The sequence below is a fragment of the Musa acuminata genome, chromosome BXJ1-1 (assembly GCF_036884655.1).
Source record: "Musa acuminata AAA Group cultivar baxijiao chromosome BXJ1-1, Cavendish_Baxijiao_AAA, whole genome shotgun sequence".
Classification (NCBI taxonomy): domain Eukaryota; kingdom Viridiplantae; phylum Streptophyta; class Magnoliopsida; order Zingiberales; family Musaceae; genus Musa; species Musa acuminata.
In genome coordinates, this window is record NC_088327.1 from 4,053,977 (window position 1) to 4,074,544 (window position 20,568).

General features: G+C 37.7%; 3 protein-coding genes across 6 annotated transcripts; 2 read left to right on the forward strand and 1 right to left on the reverse strand.

Moving 5' to 3' along the window:
* Window positions 1–418: 418 nt before the first annotated feature.
* Window positions 419–6,844, reverse strand: LOC103988257 (uncharacterized). 2 transcript variants are annotated; one of them, XM_009406819.3, is made up of 8 exons: window positions 6,686–6,844; window positions 6,409–6,597; window positions 4,958–5,043; window positions 2,352–2,498; window positions 1,797–1,920; window positions 937–1,223; window positions 765–857; window positions 419–669 (listed from the first exon to the last, which is right to left on the reverse strand). In XM_009406819.3, exons 2-7 carry the CDS (start codon window positions 6,593–6,595, stop codon window positions 765–767), a joined length of 924 nt encoding a protein of 307 aa, XP_009405094.1. In that variant the 5' UTR covers window positions 6,596–6,597; window positions 6,686–6,844; the 3' UTR covers window positions 419–669. The 2 variants fall into 2 exon arrangements, with proteins under 2 accessions (XP_009405094.1, XP_009405086.1); XM_009406811.3 differs by having other exon boundaries at window positions 419–857.
* A 303-nt stretch (window positions 6,845–7,147) lies between these two features.
* On the forward strand, window positions 7,148–10,999 carry LOC135614515 (GTP-binding nuclear protein Ran1B-like). Its single transcript, XM_065111998.1, has 8 exons — window positions 7,148–7,281; window positions 7,387–7,456; window positions 8,025–8,081; window positions 8,164–8,281; window positions 9,432–9,521; window positions 9,612–9,791; window positions 9,878–9,955; window positions 10,739–10,999. The coding sequence occupies exons 1-8, from the start codon at window positions 7,279–7,281 to the stop codon at window positions 10,806–10,808; spliced, it is 666 nt and encodes a 221-aa protein (XP_064968070.1). The 5' UTR covers window positions 7,148–7,278; the 3' UTR covers window positions 10,809–10,999.
* A 3,100-nt stretch (window positions 11,000–14,099) lies between these two features.
* On the forward strand, window positions 14,100–20,190 carry LOC135583113 (chaperone protein dnaJ 49-like). 3 transcript variants are annotated; one of them, XM_065112141.1, is made up of 3 exons: window positions 14,100–14,257; window positions 14,358–15,545; window positions 19,782–20,190. In XM_065112141.1, exon 2 carries the CDS (start codon window positions 14,405–14,407, stop codon window positions 15,518–15,520), a length of 1,116 nt encoding a protein of 371 aa, XP_064968213.1. In that variant the 5' UTR covers window positions 14,100–14,257; window positions 14,358–14,404; the 3' UTR covers window positions 15,521–15,545; window positions 19,782–20,190. The 3 variants fall into 3 exon arrangements, with proteins under 3 accessions (XP_064968213.1, XP_064968263.1, XP_064968153.1); XM_065112191.1 differs by having other exon boundaries at window positions 14,102–14,290; XM_065112081.1 differs by having other exon boundaries at window positions 14,103–14,285.
* The last annotated feature ends 378 nt before the right edge of the window (window positions 20,191–20,568 follow it).

Below are 20,568 nucleotides of genomic sequence, written 5' to 3' on the forward strand. Positions count from 1 at the left end.
TATGACTAAAGATGTGGTTCTTTATATGGATAATAATAAGGGCATAACATTCATGCATCATTCTATTTTAGGTGCTTGGATAAATATGCTTTATGGATGGTTGATCTAAATCGGTTCAATCCAAAAGCTTAGTTCGAACCTATTTGGTCAAAGTATTGAAGGAAAGATTTTTAATACAATCTTTTAACTTGGTAGTTAACTTGGGTGACAAATAGGAAGATCTAAATAGAGGAATTATATTAAATTAAAATATTTTAGAGGAATATATAGGTAAATATGTTATTTCAACAAATTGAAAGGACGTTGAAACTTATATTTTATTAATATATTATTAATAAACATTGGGTATAACTTGCTCAATATATTATTAATAACCATAAATTACTGCTATCTTTAACCTTTTTCTCTACTACATCAATTCACCAATTTTCTCTCCGATAAATTTATATATTTGTTCATATGGAACATATCTAAGATCAATATCACTTTTACAAGCAGTGTCTGTAAATTTAAGCTTTTAAGCTCTTAATTGTGCTAAAGAAACTACCTGAAACCGAATAAGGCAGTCTGAGGACGAGGAATTGGTGACTCCTGATCGAATGAGCACTGGTTCCCGTCACAAGTTCTTTCACGGTCCTCCAAATCAACAGATGCCAGAGATATACATGCCTGTAATGTGAACAAGGCCATCACATTGGAGAAAGAAGTCACTTGTTCCCCAGTGCTAACAATACATTTTACAGGTATAGTTAGTAGAGAATTGCCTAGAGAAGCTTGAGCACCCTCAGGCGCTCTTCATGCTCAGGATCCATTTTTGGTGGTGTGTAATACCCGTGAAGGTCCTCTACCACATATTCCTGAATCACAATGCAATCGGCTCAATGAAGATATTACGAAACAAAACCCATCACCCTGAGAAATTAGTAATGTTCTTGCCTTTGTGAGCTCCCTCTTGGTGAGGATGTGATAGTGCCTCTGCCAAATCCTCTGGATGGCCATGGTAGCTGCAAGGAAACCGTAGGCAATGCCTAGGATGGCAAACACGATGACAAATATGACTACTAGTGCGAAGCACGCTTCCATGGAAGCAGGGAAGCAATCCAGTATTCCCCACCCGTAGCAGCAGTTTCGGCAACCAGTCATGCAGGGATCACTGCTATCAAAGGATGAGCAGTGCAGTATCAGCCCAAAGAACCCAAGTAGCACAAAGAACACCAAGACACCTGCAACATCCAAACCAATGCCACTAGAATTAACACAACACAGAGAAAAATAAAGCATTAACAAGGGTATCTCAGGGATATGTCCTACTATCATCCACTAAAAGAGTTCATAGAACAGTTAGCTTACAAGCAACATGGTCAAGTGGCACAAACTCTTTCAAAAGAATGGTCCAAAAGGTAGCTATGGGCCCTCAAAAATCAAATACTTGTGAATAAATGATTCCAACACATGTCTACACATAAAGCCTTTAGCTACTACCTCTGAAACAGATGGAGGGAGGGAAGGTGAGGGAGAGAGAGAGAGTGAGAGAGATTACAGCTACTACTTGAGATTCATAGCATTCCAGAAGACAAAAATGTCCTTGTAAGCTCATGAAAGATCCATGTGTAGCCACACAATCAACTTAAATGCTTGAAGTTATCACACAGTTTCAACTTAAAGATGAAGTACAAACCCTTCACGAACAAGAACAACTTTTCAAACCAACCAAAGCTACAAGATCGATAAATGCCTAATTCCAAAACATATCGAGTTGGAACTGCTAATTGCCAAGATCAAACCATGTTACATACCTATGCAGTAGTAGAAGGGTACAGGATGCTTCGATAGAATGCGGTCCCAACTGTCACTGAATGAATTCCTGAAGCCCCCATTTTTGTCCAAAAAATAGACAAAACCACCAATGGTAGCAATGACCTGAGGATTAACAAGGACATTGATCACAGTCTTGTCACCACCGAAAATTGTTCAGTACATACCTACACTAACGCTCACAAACTAGAGTACATGAGAAAGGAACCTCTTATACATTAGTTATCCATGATTAAGACATGTTAAAACACCAAAGACCATACTCCTTATATGTCACTAAATCATGCTTGATGAATGATTAAGTTCTAGATGTGCTTCTCCAGGATTAAGATGAACATCAACAAAAGATAACTATATTAAATATTACTATTACTTTTGCAGGAAATATCCAAGAAACAACAATTACGAAAAAAACTGCAATCCACAAATATAGCACATAAGTGTGGCACATCAAAACTTCTTTGAAAGACAAATTTATGAATGAAACTACAAATTTAAGAAGGCCAACCAGAAGATAGGTTGTAATTTTCTCTTACAGTTTGTATGGCAAGGAAGACAAGGAAGACATCTCTGGCTACAAAAACACGGAACTTTATTTTACGCCATGGGTAGTCCTCCAGGAACTCTACTCGCAGATGAAATTGAGCCTTGCATGTCGTGCAGTGAGAGAAGGCAAATCCTTCCTGCAAAAAATAATTACATAGGAAGAATATAAAATCATCAACACATCCAATAAATTGGAAAAAAATTATAGTACAATGTTCCTTACACAATTAGGCAGACTAGTTTGCAACTGCATAATTTGAAAGCTTGACAGCAAAAATTGTGTATGACTCATCGATGATGATGATGAAATTAAGGCAAAATGTAAATTCATTCCCAAGGCATCAAAATTATGATAGAACTTTCTCAGCTTTTGAACGCAAGCAAAAACCAAATTTACAGGCTGTTTGAGAAGGTAAAGGCAGGTTGCCACAAGCAACACCAAGAATCTTTGAATATATTCAACATTTTTGACATAAATTCTTTTAAATCTCGAATGCTTAAGAGAAACATCAACTCTTGCATATCTACATCACTAAAGTCATCTAGCTACTTAATAACTTGTTCTAAATGCAAGGATGAACACACAACGTGATGCCTCTAGGAGAAAACAACCATATATAAGGATTTTGCAACCATTTCTATAAACGAAGAATCTCAATTTCAGTCTCCATAGTTGCACAAGGAAATGAATCTACAGACACATACAACAGCCAATGCAGCTCTATGATTTGTGAAGCTACTGAATTTTCTGATTTCAATCTAAGACAAGCATTTCAGACCTTTTTGTCATCATTTATTTATAGACCACAAAAAAGGGTTTTTTTTTCTCAGAACAAAACTAAAACTATCAGTCATCTAACTCTTTTAGATCATATTTTCATCTTGATTCTTTTAAACGAAAAATAGGTATCTTAAAATTTACGATCTAAAGATATTATTAATCCTTAACCTATGATCTTAACTGAATAAATCTCTTCATTACTCTTTATGCCCGTGTCAATTTCTCGTGAAGATTGATACTATCAAAGCCCCTTTTTTCTTTTTCCCCCTTTATCCCTCTAAGACATTAGCACCGTGGTCCTATTACATGATTCTTTAAGTTTTGGACCAAATGTATTCTTTGACTCAAGTAATTTTCCTCTATTATAATGGATACAAAATAAGCAGCTAACAATCATACTATGTTCCACTTTATATGTTTCTGTTGTTCAAATATCAAATACACTTTACAAGATCAACAATTTCAAATTTCTAGCCTACATTTCTAAGAATTATGGACCAACATCTTGATAGGACATCTTACACACCATTTCTAAACAACACTCTCATTCGTCCCAAAACCCTTTTTCCTATGACCAAAGTCACCGAACCGTGAATGGCTTTAGAACTAAAATGTTTCTAAAGATTTGGTATGCTGCTGGTATTTACTTTGTCACTGAATCTTCCCTTTTGTCATTATCTTTAACAAATTTACTAAAACAATACTGATTGACTAATATTCACATGCCACATTTAGTAGTAGAATTTTTTCCAAAGAGCATGTTCATATGAAAATTACTCTTACACTCCATGTTTTGCTTGTTCTAATGCCAAGGAAAACCTGGAAGAGTTGTTAGTCATTAAGCTTTAGTTCCTTTCCTGGGTTGCAACCAATGTTTGCAATACCGAATGGTACCGCCCATACCGGCGGTACATACTGGTCCTGCCAGTTGATCGACACGCGAACCGCCTGCTATCGGGCGATATCAGCCCAACTACAGCGAGGTGAGGAAGAAGAGGCGTTCGAAGAAGAGGGAGAAGCTTCGAGAAATAGTACCCGGCACAGCCTCCTCCTCCTCCTTCTTCATCGTCTTCTTCTTCAGTACGACACCCGTTGCCATCGCTCCCTCGATGACGCAGCTCTTCGGCGCCCACTGCCATCGTTCCCTCGACACCGAAGAAGATTCTTCTTCTTCCGCTCCTTCGCTGTGGCGCCTGTTGCCATCCCTCGACGTCGTAGCTCTTCGACGTCCGCTACCATCGTTCCCTCGACACCGAAGAAGATTCTTCTTCTTCTGCTCCTCTGCGGCGCCCGCTGCCATCCCTCGACGCCACAGCTATTCGCCTAGGGTTCGGGCAGGCACTACTAAGTTATATATTTTTTATATATTTAATATCATTTAAATATATTATATTTAATATCGTTTTAAGCGCACCATCGTTAACTATTTTATATTTCTGTGATTATATATATATAATATTATTTAATATTAAAATTAATTTTAATATTTTTTAAACATACCGTACGGTATGCCCTAGCATACCGCTCGGTATGCTCGTACTGTATCGTACCGAGCAAACATCGAAACACTGGTATGGTAAGAAATTTCAATCCTTGATTGCAACAATCTATTCCACTAACCTAATAACAGTTTAACAGAATATATTTATCTCAAATTTAAAGGCAGATAAACTGCTGTAGAGTCTCAAACATTTTGCTTGTTGGTCTAAGACCTATGGTGTGTAATGAACAAATCTAAGAATGGCATATCATTGCCAATTTTTATCTGTAGGTAAAAAAATTGATTAATTGTAATAAAAGCCTAAATAAGTTTGCCTTCACTGAACGCCAATGATCAAGGCATGAACGGTGGACAAATTGCTGGGTGCCCTTGCACATGCATGGAGATATCAACTCATCACCTACAACAAAACATAACAAAGGTTAACTTGCACTGATGATATTAAAATTGCTAATTTACAATGTAAGGTCTGTCAACCAGCAAAGCAACCAACAATACATAAATGACACATGCTTGTCATACAGAAACGAATAACAGCAAACAATATGCCTTAATAGCAAACTTCTAATTTTGAGATCATTCAATTTTGTATACCAGCTAAAAAAAGGTTAGCTTATCAAAATATCTAAATAACCTGGATGAAATGCTGTATATTTGAGTTGAGAGGATCTGACGGTGTGTATGTGCATCAAGTTATACATCTAACCATTGACTGTCAACAGTTATACAGAAGTTCCTCACTCCCTCCATTTGACAACCCAACCTTTAACTTTATCTAACCAATTTCTGACTAAGCACTACAATTTACTCACAATCACAGTTTATCTACATCTTCATCTTATTCACAATCACAAGTCTAATTCAGATGACACCTAGTTAAAGCAACACCTAATTGCTCTCATTGAGTCTTAATCAAGAACATAGAATAATAATAATCTAACAGAGGACTAGAGAAAATCAGCTAGTGGTTGCATATCCTTGGCAATTTTTATAACTTACAAACATGAACATATATCATAGTTAATATAATACTACTGATTGCCAATCCAGGTGTAAATATAAGGTATAATAGCCACACAATTTTCCTTGTATCTTATATTGGAACATGTTAAGAACTTGAACTTCTGAATCTCAAAGATAAATCATTAGATCGGTCATTGTGTAAGGTTATTTTCACAATTAACCTTTTACATTCCCCAAATGGAAATAAAAAGGTCCATTATTATCAAGCTACCCAAGCACAAATTTGACATACAACGAGCTTATCCTAATCTCTCAGCATTTTTTTTCCTTGTATCATATAGAATGATCTTATGGTAAAAAGTTTAGGAGTAGCTTCAGATATGATAAGTTGCTGTTAGCAGAGCACAGGTTGCATTTCTTGTTTGGGATTATGTTATGCAATCACCGCAGCTCATTTACACTATGCTGATTCGCAAGCATGAGTAGCATTTCACAAGATGAAATTCCATTAACTGGAAAAGAGATGAAAAAGTATAATTGCCCTTGATGACCAGACTTTATATTGGGGAAAGCATAATCAAACATAAATTCAGGAATTTAGACGATCGATCTTGTTTTTCCATCGAATCTTTTACCCTGAACGATGCCCAAGATTAGCTTCAGAACTTTCAGAATTTGTATCTCTACGAAAACACAACAGTATGACAAAAATCGTAACAGGAACTTGCAAAATAGCAACGTAACAAGGCAGCTCCAAGAGCAATATGACATGAGAAAAGCTTAGTCGATGAAATAAACTCACCTGGGAAGGATTCGTTCTCAAGGCAGATGCGGCAACAAGCAGACGAACCAGCGTCAGCCTCCTCGTCCTTGATCTCGTCCAAACCCTCGGGTGGCTGTGAAGATTCTTCAATCTGTCTCTGGATAAGGGGATCGGAATCGTTAGGAATATTCTCCTCGTCCAAACCCATCTGCGGTTCCCCTCTCATCTCTACAAAGAATTCACAACAAACAATCATCGAATTGCATGACCAACAAACAGAAGGCCAGTGAAACGAGGGTTTTCCAGGGAGTCGCACCTCCGGAACTAGCAACGAAACGAAGAACAAGGGATTAGAACCCTAAGCGACCTCCGAATTGGCGGTGGAATCAAAGAAGAACTCGTGAGGGAGACGAACCACGCGTGGTCGTGGTCGACGGGATCGAAGTCCTCCGGAAGAGGTAGATTGCGAGCCACGAAAAAGAAGCCTCCTTCCGGTCATCATACCATTCGACTCAACGCACGTGGTATTCACGTGACCATCGGCTCGAGCCCAGACAACGCAAGCGAGCTCAAATCTTAAATTAATTCGCACTTGGCTCGACCCAACCAATCTTAAAGTAAAAGCTAACTCGGAGTTGGCTCGACCCAACTGCGCCCGGGAAGCGAGATGGGCGCACGTTGCTTGGTTTGAAATTTTCGATCACAGCGGCACATCACTCGCGATTATGAAGCGATCCAACGGCTGGGAGAGTCGCGTTCGAGTGAAGCTAAGCAGCATGGGACAACGTACGGTAGGAGGGAGAGCGCTTGTGCTTTCGGAGTTTAGGGTTCGCTTTGCTGTTGCTACATATACGCCCTCTTCTACCTTTGGATCGCACGTCTCCTCTGTTCCTCCTCGGAAGTGATCTAATGGTTGGGCTTCCATCTGCTTCCTCTGTATATTTGTTCTTTTGGTAATCTGTAGGCGATTTGGGGTTTTGCTTTCTTCTCCCTGATCGCCGCCGCTACTGTTTGCAGGCATTGCCGAATCAGCAAACCGTTGATTACCCGAGCTTTAAGCTCGTCCTCGTCGGTGACGGAGGGACTGGTGAGATATCTCTCTATATGCACGTTACTAACCCTTTCCAGTTGTGATGATGATCCTCTTGCTCTGGCCTTGATCTTGTTTGATTGTTCCTTTACATGGAATGCATGGCTTCTTTGAGGGATTCGAGAGATTGCTGCTACGAAATCAAAATTCTCTTGTGGAGGATCCCGTTTTTTGATGTTATGGCTACAATTTTTTTTTCTTTTATCTTCTAACGTCCTTCGTGTCGATCTTATTTCTCGTTCAATCGGTAGTGTGCTTGATGGTGCTTTTGCCATCCTGTGCCTATCGAATTTCATGGTGTTTCGGCCTTTACCATTAGCAGTCACCATCGATACTGTTGTTCAGAATAAAGCTGGTCTTTGGGAACTAAATTCGTCAACGTGTGTTCTTTCTCGGTCATAATCTTTACTTTTCTTCCGCAACAACTCTACCTTTTCTATTCTTTCTGTTGCAGTCCAGCAACGCTCTCAAAATCTTGCACTTTCTTGTTCTTTTGGGAGAAAAATGTACTTTTTATATGCATTACATCACAACTAGTGATCTGTTTTCTTGTGATGTGATGTAGGAAAGACGACGTTTGTGAAGAGGCACCTTACTGGTGAATTTGAGAAGAAGTATGAGCGTGAGTATTATTACAGTTGCCATATGTATCTTGTACATTTCAGTTGTATATATGTATTACAACATCTTGGATTACATTTCAGCTACTATTGGTGTTGAGGTCCATCCTTTGGATTTTTTCACAAACTGTGGGAAGATCCGCTTCTATTGCTGGGATACAGCTGGTCAAGAAAAATTCGGTGGTCTTAGGGATGGTTACTAGTAAGTATTGGGCTCTTTTCTTTTATTTTGACTTTAGAGTTCTAACGGGTGGTTTTACTGGTTAACTGCTATAGCTGCAATTGTTAGTAGGTTAATATTGATACTTCTAAATACATAAACCAAAGGACTGTCCTATCATCGCCTATGCCCACACCGAAGCTCACTCACTACATAAGATTGTTAAATTCAGCAAATGATTGAAAGCTCTTGGTATTAGACATAATGAGTACATTTGCATACCTTGTATACAAACTAGTTCATTAGCTAATCAAAACTTGTTCAATAGAAGCTTATTTTGTTGCTGATAGTTCTATTACTTATGTGATGAATGACTTCTGGAGCATTAGATCTATAATGAACATACTTTCTTACTATATAAATAAGTCAGGTTTATTAGCTGATTAGAACTTCTTTGTAATCTGTTTGGAAGCTTAAATTGTTACAAATAGTAGTCTTGCTCACGCAATGCATGACTTCACATCGGCTTTCGGAAGTTCCTTTGTTTGTTATGGATGGTTTTAAAGCTTGTTTAAAAAGATTTCATTTTTCCCTCATTGTACTCCTTGTACTATGCTGAACTTTGAAGATAAGCAAAGAAGTAGCACAAATTTGAGAAGGAATTAGAGAAATAGTTAGGCATATAAGAAGCTCTATGACTAGGTCCATGAAAAAGGTTACAAAATAAGATGCACTTCATGTAATAGTCACAGGCACTTTAAACATGTCACATGTGTTGTGCGTATGTTGAACATTGATATTCTTGTCCAAAAAATGCTTATCTTGTTTATTTGTTTATTTATTTGAATGCTGCTGTGAAGTTATTGAATGCCTTAAGATAAGTAAAAGCATTAGGAATGAGTTGACAGTTTCAATTTTCTTGGTAGTTAATCATAATTCGTCTGATTGTCTTGCTAGCTGATCATAATTCAGGTGCCCTTGTTTGAGTTATTATGTCTAATGCCTGTTGTGTAGCAAACTTGCTAATTGGCTTTATATTCTTTTTCTTATTAACTGAAGATCATAAGTTCCACTATCATATCCAAGGGCTACATAGCTTTTTTTCTTTTAGCTGCCAATGTCATGTTGGTGATCTATTGCTGTTCCAATTTATATTGCTTACAAGTGAAGTCTTGCTGTCTTTTGTCCACAGCATCCATGGTCAATGTGCCATTATTATGTTCGATGTTACTGCCAGGTTAACATACAAAAATGTCCCAACATGGCACCGGGATCTGTGCAGGTTGTTTGACAAGATGCTTTAATTGAATATTACAGGTTATCCTTGTTTATATTTCTAAGTTACTAATTATTCTATTTGGTTTCAAACCAGGGTCTGCGAGAATATTCCTATCGTTCTCTGTGGTAACAAGGTCGATGTGAAGAACAGGCAGGTTAAAGCTAAGCAAGTTACATTCCACAGAAAGAAGAACCTCCAATACTATGAGATCTCTGCAAAGAGCAATTATAACTTCGAGAAGCCCTTCCTGTATCTTGCTAGAAAACTTGCTGGGTAATGAGAAATGACCGTTATTTTGGTGCAAGCATCACATTGAATTATCTGTACAATGAAAACATTTATGATAATCTTGTTGGCAGGGACCCAAATCTTCACTTTGTTGAATCACCTGCTCTTGCACCTCCAGAAGTCCAGATTGACCTGGCTGCACAGCAACAGTAAGTGCTTCTTAGCTTCACGTTCTGTAGTTTGAAACTTGTTTCGACTTCCAGCATGGTTTTAGATGCTCTTTAGTTATCAATTATGATGTCAAAGCAATTTTGATATATATGTTGGATGCTTCTCAGATTTTGGAACTCCTTGATACTTTCATGATTTCTTAATATGCATCAGATAATTCATTCATGTGTTAGGTCTGTTAATATAATTGGTTTTATTTTGGATACTCGAGTGATACTTTTTGGTGCTTATGAAATGGGCTATTTATTGAATAAACTCTTAATAAACAATGCAACGAATAACTGTCATGAGATTTGCTATTTCATGTTAGGTCTGTTAGTTTAATTGTAAAATGTTTTACTAGATGTACTTTCTAAGTTACACATGGTTCTTTGCCCATGTTACCGGTTACCGAAGTTGACTTTCATATTCATGTAGCCTAACAAATTGTTGATCTGTTTGTTTTACATGTAGACGGGGTTTGTTATGTCTGTATATTTGATGGTCTCATACCCCTGTTTTCCCTAATTATTAATATTAGTAAAGTGCACATATCAGGTCATGACTCATGTCCCTTTTCCTCATGTTACCATCTCATGCATGCTAATTAGCTTTATATGGCCCATGATTGCCGAGCTTTGTGGCATTTTTATATTTATAGCACGTTCAAGGTTACGTTCAAGGTTTCACTGTATCCATCTACTATTTGTGCCACGTCTATTGAAAATTTAAATATATAGGATAGCATCAACCATCTAACCATGCCAATCTTTGTTTTATAGGCATGAAGCAGAACTGGCTGCAGCCGCTGCCCAGCCTCTTCCTGATGATGATGATGATGTATTTGATTAGGATTTCCTGGTTCAAGTCTAAGTTCAGTGAGGTCTCACAGAGTCGTGTTGAGCAGTCTTTAAGTGTTTGAACCATTTCAAGGGTTTTTACTTGCCAAGGGCTGGAGCTTTTAATCTGAAAAGTGATGTAGAGTAGATGGATTAATTGGTTCGAGGCTTTTGCCTACGTTATGCAGCAAAATTTGTTGGTGAGTTGTGTGCTGAATTAAATTCGATGTGCTGTATCTTTCTTGCCAAGTTCTTTGAATTTCTGTGCTGAGAAGAAAATATTCACGGATATCGGATCTGCATGGGATCTCTCATACGATTGTTGCTCTGTTTGCATAAAGGACTCTTTATTCACGGTGTTACTCTGTGAACCTCGTGAATTTTATATGTTATCCGTGAATAGAAGTGTAAAATTGAGCTAATTATATGTTATTTTTGTAGTTAATTATTTTTAGTATTTTAGTTTTTATATTTAAAACAATTTATTGATATTTTTATAATTATGAAGGTGAAATGTATAGGTTTATTTATATTAATTTTATTAATAAAATATAAAAAAAAAATAATAATAATAAAATAATTTTAATATTTTAATTGATGGTGGTGGATAATAACATCATTACGGTTGTGGGTGATTGTTTTGAATTAGAATATTGATATGATAGTTTTGAATTAGAATATTAACATCAAGAAGTAGTTAATTATTTTATATATCAATCGTATTTTTATCTCTTACTATTCGCTCTTCTCGTACATAATAATCACTCGATAATATATTATCGCTCGTCATTATTAATGTCATTAGTTATCATCAATTGAAACATCACAAAAGCTTAATTTGGAGAGATTTTATTATCTTATTTTATGAACCTATTAAATATGGTAAGTGTCATCATCAATTGAAACATCACAAAAGTTTGGTGGATTCATTGGATAGCTTATAATGACATTCGACCTGCGTCATGTTTATGTGCTCATATTAATTAATATTTAATTAGTTATAAAGGGCAACCTTTTGACCGATGCACCCATTGCAACTGCAAAACGTTCCTTCCTTTTCCTCACCATAATATTTTCATTACCAATCTAACGTTATTTTCAATAAAATTAAAAAATTTTCCCTTCTTCCCTCTGTCCCTCTAATAAAAATAATAAAAAATAATAGTATTTAAAATACTTCCTCTTATGGAATAATTCCAATAACATTTGATAAAATAATATAACACATAATATATAATGTCACATGATACATCATACTCATATAATCGATAGACAAATCTCCTCGATAGAGATGATATAATGCATGTTACTATAGCTTAATGATGAGTCATTAACTCAAAATTATCAAATATTTTCTTAAAATCAAATAATTAATTATCAAGATAATGATTTTCATAGATCTTTTATGAAAATCTTATGAAACAAGATGTGGGGGCGAGATGATATGAGGATATGATAGATAGGTTGTTTGATGATACATTGTACCCACTTGGTTGATGCTTCATGCCTATCTAACACATTAGCCAAATCCTTGTCCTACAAGATTGATGATGCAATGTCGACTCTATACCAACATAGAAGCCCGATAGTAGTCCCAATTTCAAAATGAGTTTTTTCCGTATAACGATAACCCTAACATTTGAAGCATGGTTTTATAGCTCAATAATGATCAGATAACCCTTAGAACTATTCATGGAACTAAACATAGCTTACGCTCAATGGTTATCTCAACATATTATAAAAGCCTTAGATATATCCTTAAAGGAAAGAACTCTTGTAATTTCTTACTATATTTCTGAGTCATTTGAATAAATTACAAACTTAAGTATTATATGGGATTTTATCGAGCATGCCCTCGATGTAGTTTTATGGGATTGTTTACCAAACTGTATCTTCTCGACACTATAACCTACAACAAATGCATAAGTAAATCATAATCGGCTCCAAACCTCTTACATGATAGAAGTAAAATTTGATTTAATAATTAAACACTAGAAGGGCTTGAACTTTGGATCTTATGGTTAACAATCATAAAGTGGTCAGCTTAATTGGCCATATAGCATTCCTCTATGATAACTTAATCAAATTGACCCAAAAATGTCTCTTGATGATATCACACTCAAGACAAGCACGAAGCATCCTTTGATGATTATGTGGTAGTTACCAACTCTAGAATAAACATCAAACAACACAAAAAATAGTGCAATAAGTAATATGATCGATAGCTTACCAAATAAAACATTTGGGCTTGAAATTCTTTACATGTCACAAAATGATAAGGGCCGATGATATGAAGATATGGTATATAGGTTACTTTGTGACATATCTCGAGGTAAGCTATTACACTATATTCGTAGCCCCAATGATTCTACGCATAATTATATAACTCAATAATAGTTAAGAAATTGACGTAACTATTTTTAGTATCAACCATAGCCTCGGCTTAACCATAACCCCCAACACACTATAAAATCTCCCTGGTGTGTTCTCAAAAAGAGGATTTTCCTACTTTCTTATTATAGTTTTTTAATATTCAGAAAATTATTATTTAGGAATCATAAGGGATTTTGTCGGGCACTTAACATAATTTTACAAGATCATTTGTAGGGTCTTCTAGACACTACAGCTTACGACAAGTACAAAGGTGGACCCTGATTGGCTCTAAATCCTTTTCATATATTAAATAATAAAAATTTTAACTTGATAAATTAATGTTAAAGGAAAGGCTTAATCCTTTGACGTTATGATTAACAATTGTATATATGACTATGTAAGCATCCATCTATAATGTCATCGCTCGAAACTTTTTTGAATAATGATGCAATCGAATTAGCTAGGAGGCATACCCCATGATGATATAATAAGATTAGTCATAATGCTTCCCCCATAATAATATGATTGTATTGGCTTGAAAACTTCCCTCCATCTATAATGATACATTTTAGTTGGTCATAAAATATTTTTTTTGACAATAATGTAACAACCATATCTCTGAAATAAACATCAAAGAAATAGGTAATAGAGTGGTAAGTAATACGATAAGCAATATAATATATATATATATATATATATATATATATATATATATATATATATATATATATATATATATATATATATATATATATACACACACAAATTTGGAGAAGATAATACCAAAATCACTTACTTTCGAGATATATATAATTTTACGTAATAACCATAGCAAATAGTAAATTTATATCATTAAATGTAATTATGTTATTATTGTTATTTGGATGGGAATTGGGTCAAAAGTCAAAACAGCGTTCAATCGATGCGGGCTTCATCATATCGTGTCTCTCCCCGCACTCGCACGGAACCATCCGCTCCCCCTTCCCTTCCCTTTCCCCAAAACGCTTCCGCCTTTGTCGGGGGATCGCCGCTGCTCTATCCCTCGGCGAACGCAGCCCCCGCGTGCCCTCCCGCGCTCGGGAGAGGAAGGTCATCCCGATCCCGTTCCCGTTCCCGTGTAAGGTGGATCTGTTGTGTTCTTGATTCAATTCTAGCTATGTCTGATGGTTTTTCCTCTTTCTGCATTTAGGTATAGGGAACTCACCATCCTTCGGACGCAATCTCTTTTTGATCGCGATGGACGGGAACAAAGACGAGGCTTTGAAGTGCCTTCGGATCGGGAAGGACGCGCTGGAGTCCGGGGACCGAGCTCGTGCCCTTAAATTCCTCTCCAAGGCTCGCCGTCTCGATCCCGCTCTCCCGATCGGCGATCTCATCTCGGCCGTCGCTGCCGCCGATGGTGAGTCTGGAGGTGCCGATGATTCCGCTGCGTCGGCGGACTCTTCCCAGCCTGACGGGCCCTCCGGTGGTTCTTCTTCTCGCGCGGCAGCTGCCGCCGCCTCCTCTTCTCGTTCCAAGGCTAGGGTTTCCTCGGATGGCTCTGTTTCTTCCAGGGATTACACCGAGGAGCAGGTAACCGTCGTCAGGCAGATCAAGAAGGAAAAAGATTACTATCAGATCTTGGGGCTGGAGAAGGGATGCACAGTGGAGGAAGTTAGGAAGGCTTACCGCAAGCTCTCTTTGAAGGTGCATCCGGACAAGAACAACGCGCCCGGCGCCGAGGAAGCATTCAAGGCGGTCTCTAAGGCCTTCCAATGCCTCAGCGATGAGGAGAGCAGGAAAAGGTACGATCTTGTCGGATCGGACGAGATTACTCTCACTCGGCCTGCGGCACGGCATAGGAATCGCGGGTTCAATGGCTTCTATGACGAGGATATTGATGCTGATGAGATTTTTAGGAATTTCTTCTTCGGTGGAGGGCCTCCTGTCGCCACTCCTTTCGGCACTTTCCGGTTTAGAGCTGGTGGCATGGGTGGGCCAAGCGCTCAAGAGATGCGTGGTTCCGGCAATCCTAACCTCCGGATGCTCATACAGATTTTGCCTGTCATCATTCTGCTACTGCTGAACTTTCTTCCATCTTCTGAACCCTTGTATTCGTTCTCTCGTTCCTATCCTTATGAGCACAAGCTTGAGACATCAAGAGGCGTTGCGTACTTTGTTAAGTCGGTGAAATTTGAAGAAGAATATCCTTACCAGAGCCCAAAACGCATTGCTTTGGAAGACCGTGTGGAGAGAGACTATGTTGGGATCCTTTCACAGAACTGCCGGGTTGAGTTGCAGAGGCGGCAGTGGGGCCTGTCATTCCAAACACCATATTGTGACAAGCTTCAGAAGTTTCAGGCAACAACTTGATGCCTAAAGATGAGGCCACAATCAGGTTTAAAATATTTCAGGATAAACCAACTAACTTTGCAACATTCAAACGTCTAAATAAGATATTTGCACTCTAGTTTGTTTTATTTCTTGATATATTTGCTTGCCGATACTTGTATCACATAGTCAACTTAGGACAGAAGGACAAGAATGCTAATCTTTTGTCATCAACCGATTGTTCATGCCTTCTGTATTCATTCTTCTTAGGCTGGTATTTGATTCTGTTATGACATTAGGAAAATTGAGGTTCTTTTTATATGTATTTACATTTTGTTCAATTAAGTACAAGCTATAAAACAATTAGTGACTTTTCTTTCATGATTTTGTTTTATTGCTTCTTTCAATGTTCATGGATTGTAATAGCTTAATTAACATCATACTTAAGTTTATCATGGCATGCCTTATATTTGTTATATTCAACAAATGCTTACTAGTTGATGGACTTTGATGCCTCTTGCTGGTAGATAATTATGGTAAGATTTGTGTGAACGATTGTCCAAGCAAACCAATCTTAGTCAAATAGAAACCATTCGTATAGCCATTTGCTTACTTTCAAGCTTGGAACATTTGCTGACTTTGCTAACACGCTAAGAAGCAAAAGCTAAGCCATATGGTTTACTGGATTACAGTTGTGTCACATGGTTCAGGTATGAGTACATGGTTTGTTGGGTTGCTACTTTGTGTCAACGCTTATTTGTAGTTGATCATGTGTCATTTGTTTTATATAGTATATATATAACCTGTTCATGTATAGGTAATAAGATAAGAAGCAGTGCCTGTTTATTAAGCTTCTAGCATTATGGCCAAATAGTTACCTGGATTGTGGTTCATTATGGTGTTTGTTAGAGGCATGAGTATGTGGTATGAGGATAACCTAGTTGGATTGCTACTTTCTGTCACGGTTCAGTAATTGTCATTCATGTGTGTCATTTGTTTTATATATAGTATATATTACCTGTGTATACATATCACTAGAGGGTCATATCATCATTTTGAAGTAATGTCTATATATCACTACTTTGATCAAGATTATTAATTTGTGTGCTTTATATATTAAAAATAAAATGAAAATAAACCAAAAAACACAACATATACCACTAAAAAAGTTATTTATCTAATACAAGAATAAAACACTAATTCAAAACAGTGATTATGATAGGCGCTCGGGCGCTCGCCTAGGCGCTCGGGCGAGGCGAGGCGAGCCGAGGCCCGAGCGCCTCGCTTCATTTCCAGGCGGCGCGCTTCAAAGAGGTGTCGCCTGGGCTCTCGCCCGAGCCTAGGCGTCGGGCGCTTCGGGTGAGCGCCTGGGTTAAACCAAGCGTTCGAACCAGATTTTTAGGTCTGGTTGGTCTCCAGTGCTTTAGTTGGTTCAATCGAACCAACTAAATCACCGATATCAGGCTCCCTCTCGCGATTTCCCCGACTTCCCCAACTCTAATACTCGCGATTTTGCCGTCGAGATTTCTTCTCCGCTGCCGCTGCTCTCTGCTGCTGCTGCTGCTGCCACTGTAGCTGCTCACCGCTACTGTCGCTACTCGCCGCTGCCACAATCGTTGTTCGTTGCTGCTGTCGCTCGCCGCTCCCACTCCAGCTACGGCTGTCGCTGGCTACCACTGTCGTTGCCTCAGCAACCTCGGTGTTCTCATACTCTTCTCACTATACTGTTAACAGTATATTAACAGTATACTGTTAACTGTATACTAATAATAGTATTTTTATTTATTATATTAATAATATATTATTTTAATTTTAATACTATTAATTTTTATTTATTTAAATTTATTGTTAGGTTTCAGAATAAATGACAAGTGTACAGAGCAACTCAATAGATTTGATGTAAAATTTTATTGTTTTGATTTTTGAGACTTTTTATTAATGTGACATTGTGATTTTGTACCTGATTTTCTTAATTTAATAGCATATTTTTTTATTTAAATAATTATATTTATTAATTATATTATATATTTTTATATTTTAGCATCTCATTTCGCTCGGGCGAGCACCTAACGCTTCGAGCGTTTTTTGACCTTGGCGCCTTTTGGCGCCCAGCGCTTTTTAAATCACTGATTCAAAATACCCATTTATGGCTTACTATCTGGTTTACATGCTACTGACCATGTGGCCTATTGGTGTGGCCACCATCATATCTGATTACCAGCATGTACAAGCAGGTGGGTGATACCACTAATTAATAAAAAAGGACAGTGATTATCTGAGGAATTATATAAGGAGCAGTCACGGATTCATGGGCCTCAAAATTATACATTTGAGGACTCAAGAAAGAAAGTTGACACTCTCTTGGTCTGTTTCTGCTTCCCCAACTGCATATGCTACCAAGTTGGCCACGCATCCATAGAGACTGGCTGCAGGAAACAGTAAAGTTAAATGATCAATTTAGATGGAATGATAATGTAGGATGATTAAGCCAAAGCAACATTTTAATAGCTGATATGTTTGTCTTTTTTTGCTATTTAATGAATTATAGAATTCTTTTTGGAGTCAAACAGACAAACAGCTTTTGTATTGTTGTTTATAATTCTTGCTTCTATGGGCTTAATCATGTAAACTTTCTACTTAGCAACATAGTGTCCAGGAAAAACAGCGCAAGTGACTGCTTCCTGGTTTTGTATTCCCAGTTCAGAATCAATCTTGCATTCAGCAATGATGATTTTGCCTTGTACCAAGAACCAATTCTTTTTTTGTTCAAGGCCTCAATGTTTTTCATTGCTTTGATTCTTTGAGAAGATACATAATTTTTTAGTGAGAGATAGATTTTTAGAAGATAACTTATTGTTCATTTTAGTTGCAGAAGTTCAAGGTGGAATTATGTAATACTATGAGCTCTACATAAGCTTTCATTTGTCAAAGTTCATTTCTAGCTGGGGAGGTCAATAGAGACTAGGGGGAGTTCCATACTATGTTTGTCGGTGTCATCAAGTCCCAATGAGCTTTTGAAGGATGATACAGGTCTAGACAAGTCCGTGATGGGCTCAGGATATTTGAGATGATATCAAGATAAATGCAGGCTATCTCAGATGCTCTCAAGTTCATTTAAGGATATAACAAATTTTGTTTCTTATTTGAAAGTATTTGGGTTATTATGGTCATCTTTGTAGATCTTTTAGTTGCTAGATTTTGTTTATTTATTGGAGCATATCTGATGTGACATTGATCTAAGTTTGAGTCAGTTTTTTGTTAATTTAGTGCGAGATGGTCTGTTGGAGAACCCAGCCAGTCTGTTTTTCTGAACACATATATGAAAGTGGAAGTATAAAGAAGTGGCATGACCAACTTTGAGAGTACACCTGAGGGTTCTGCTTTGCACGCAGCTGGTTTTTGGATGGTTCAGTATCTATTCTGAAGTCATTCCTTCCTGTTTTCTCTTTTTGCTTTTTCACTTCCTTTTTCCTCTCTCACTGCCCTACTTGCTGCAGCCATCCATCTAGTCAGAAAGGCCAACCCAATTTAACTGCCAGGCATCTACAGTCTTCTACAGCACAACTGATGTTATGCTTGAACAAACCATATATCCAAAACCCAACTGCTTCAGATTTAGCTTAGCAAAGCCATCAATTGCACAATCCCCTTCTATCTCCCTGCAAGCCAGCCAAACAAGCTACAACACTGACCTCATTACCACTCTATCGAAATTAAATTTTCTGCTGATCACTTTCCCTGTTTACACCTGTCGATGGTTTATAAACTGTGACATACTGGTGGTGTATTGGTGCCCCAAGATTTCCAAATTAATGCGATAGATGGACCTTTTTATCAGCCCTTGACATTATGATTAACTACTGCCACTTAGCAGGCACACAGTCGGCTGATTTGACTCAACTATGACCCTATAAATGGAGCATGGAGGTGAGCTGGGTAGAAAATGTCTCTGCTGGTTCTTAGAAGCTTAGAATATATTTGTATCATCAGGATAGCTTGGTGTGGTGTTTGACTGATAGTCTCAAAGGCTGAACATTCTGCTGCTAGGTTGCATGGGCACACCATGATTTTCAATCAGTGATGTGCTTCAACTGTAAGTTATTAGATTGCAGAAGATTGATTTCAATTTAGTGACATGGTGGAAAATTTTGTGCTGTGAACTTCATGCTCTCGCATCCCATTCTTTTCTCATGAGTGTATGATTTTCTCATGGTTCTTAGATGCCTATGCTTTCTTTTGGGCTACTGTTGCATGCATTATCTTGTAATGACTATTTAAAACATGACTGGTTCCTCTCTTGCAGGTGGATGTGGACATTGATATTGAAAATGCCGTATTCTGTTTAAAAAATGCTATTTTGCCGATTTCAAGGGTACTTCAAGGCTGGCTTGCTGTTGGCATTCGGACATGTTGGTAAGATGTGGGAGGTTTCTTGCATCGTTTTTGGAAGTCTGTGCAGTCTAGAATCTGGAAGACTTGTTACACTTGAGACATACTATTGCAGTTAGATAAATGATTTTATGACTAAACTACGAATTACTTGTTTCTCACCCAATTTATTGTTGTATACGACATAGAGACAGCTTTGGAATAATGTCCCTGCTACTTAGTAATGGATACAAAACTCCTGCTCTGCAAACAGCAATAATGTATTCAGAATTAACTGTTCGATCTGAATGAATCATGTCTCTTTGCCTTTGTTTCGTCTGATACACGCTGGTCTTGTTAAGCTGAATGCATACTTGTATGTGCAACCATCCGGCCTCGCAAGAAGTTGCCAGTGCCAGTGAAGTGTGAAAGACTGGCTATTCATGTGGAGTTTCTTTTCAGCGATGCCTCCTATGTTTCCTACTCCACCGATGCCTGCAGCTTGCAAACCATGGCTTCACCTGTTCGGCTTCAGCACGCAGCTTGTCATTGTAATCATCTCCATCGAGTTCAGCATTTGCCATTTCCAGGCAGCAATCGTATGATTAAGATCGTAAGAAGGGTAGTAACTTCGTATCTCAGTCAGTAAATGCAGCGGCCTGTTCTATTATTATTGTCTCTCATCTCAGAATCTATGCAAGAGGCAGGAAGAAACTCCAACG

Bases quoted from the DNA above. Each gene is read 5' to 3' on its own strand.
- LOC103988257 (XM_009406819.3), bottom strand. From the start codon at position 6,595: ATGAGAGGGGAACCGCAGATGGGTTTGGACGAGGAGAATATTCCTAAC. The intron at 5,044-6,408 runs GTGAGTTTATTT...GTTTTGTTGTAG, and splicing joins TGAGAACGAATCCTTCCCAG to GTGATGAGTTGATATCTCCA. The intron at 858-936 runs GCAAGAACATTA...ATTGTGATTCAG, and splicing joins CCAAGAGGGAGCTCACAAAG to GAATATGTGGTAGAGGACCT.
- LOC135583113 (XM_065112141.1), top strand. From the start codon at position 14,405: ATGGACGGGAACAAAGACGAGGCTTTGAAGTGCCTTCGGATCGGGAAG.
- LOC135614515 (XM_065111998.1), top strand. The intron at 7,457-8,024 runs GTGAGATATCTC...GATGTGATGTAG, and splicing joins CGTCGGTGACGGAGGGACTG to GAAAGACGACGTTTGTGAAG. The intron at 8,282-9,431 runs GTAAGTATTGGG...TTTTGTCCACAG, and splicing joins GGTCTTAGGGATGGTTACTA to CATCCATGGTCAATGTGCCA.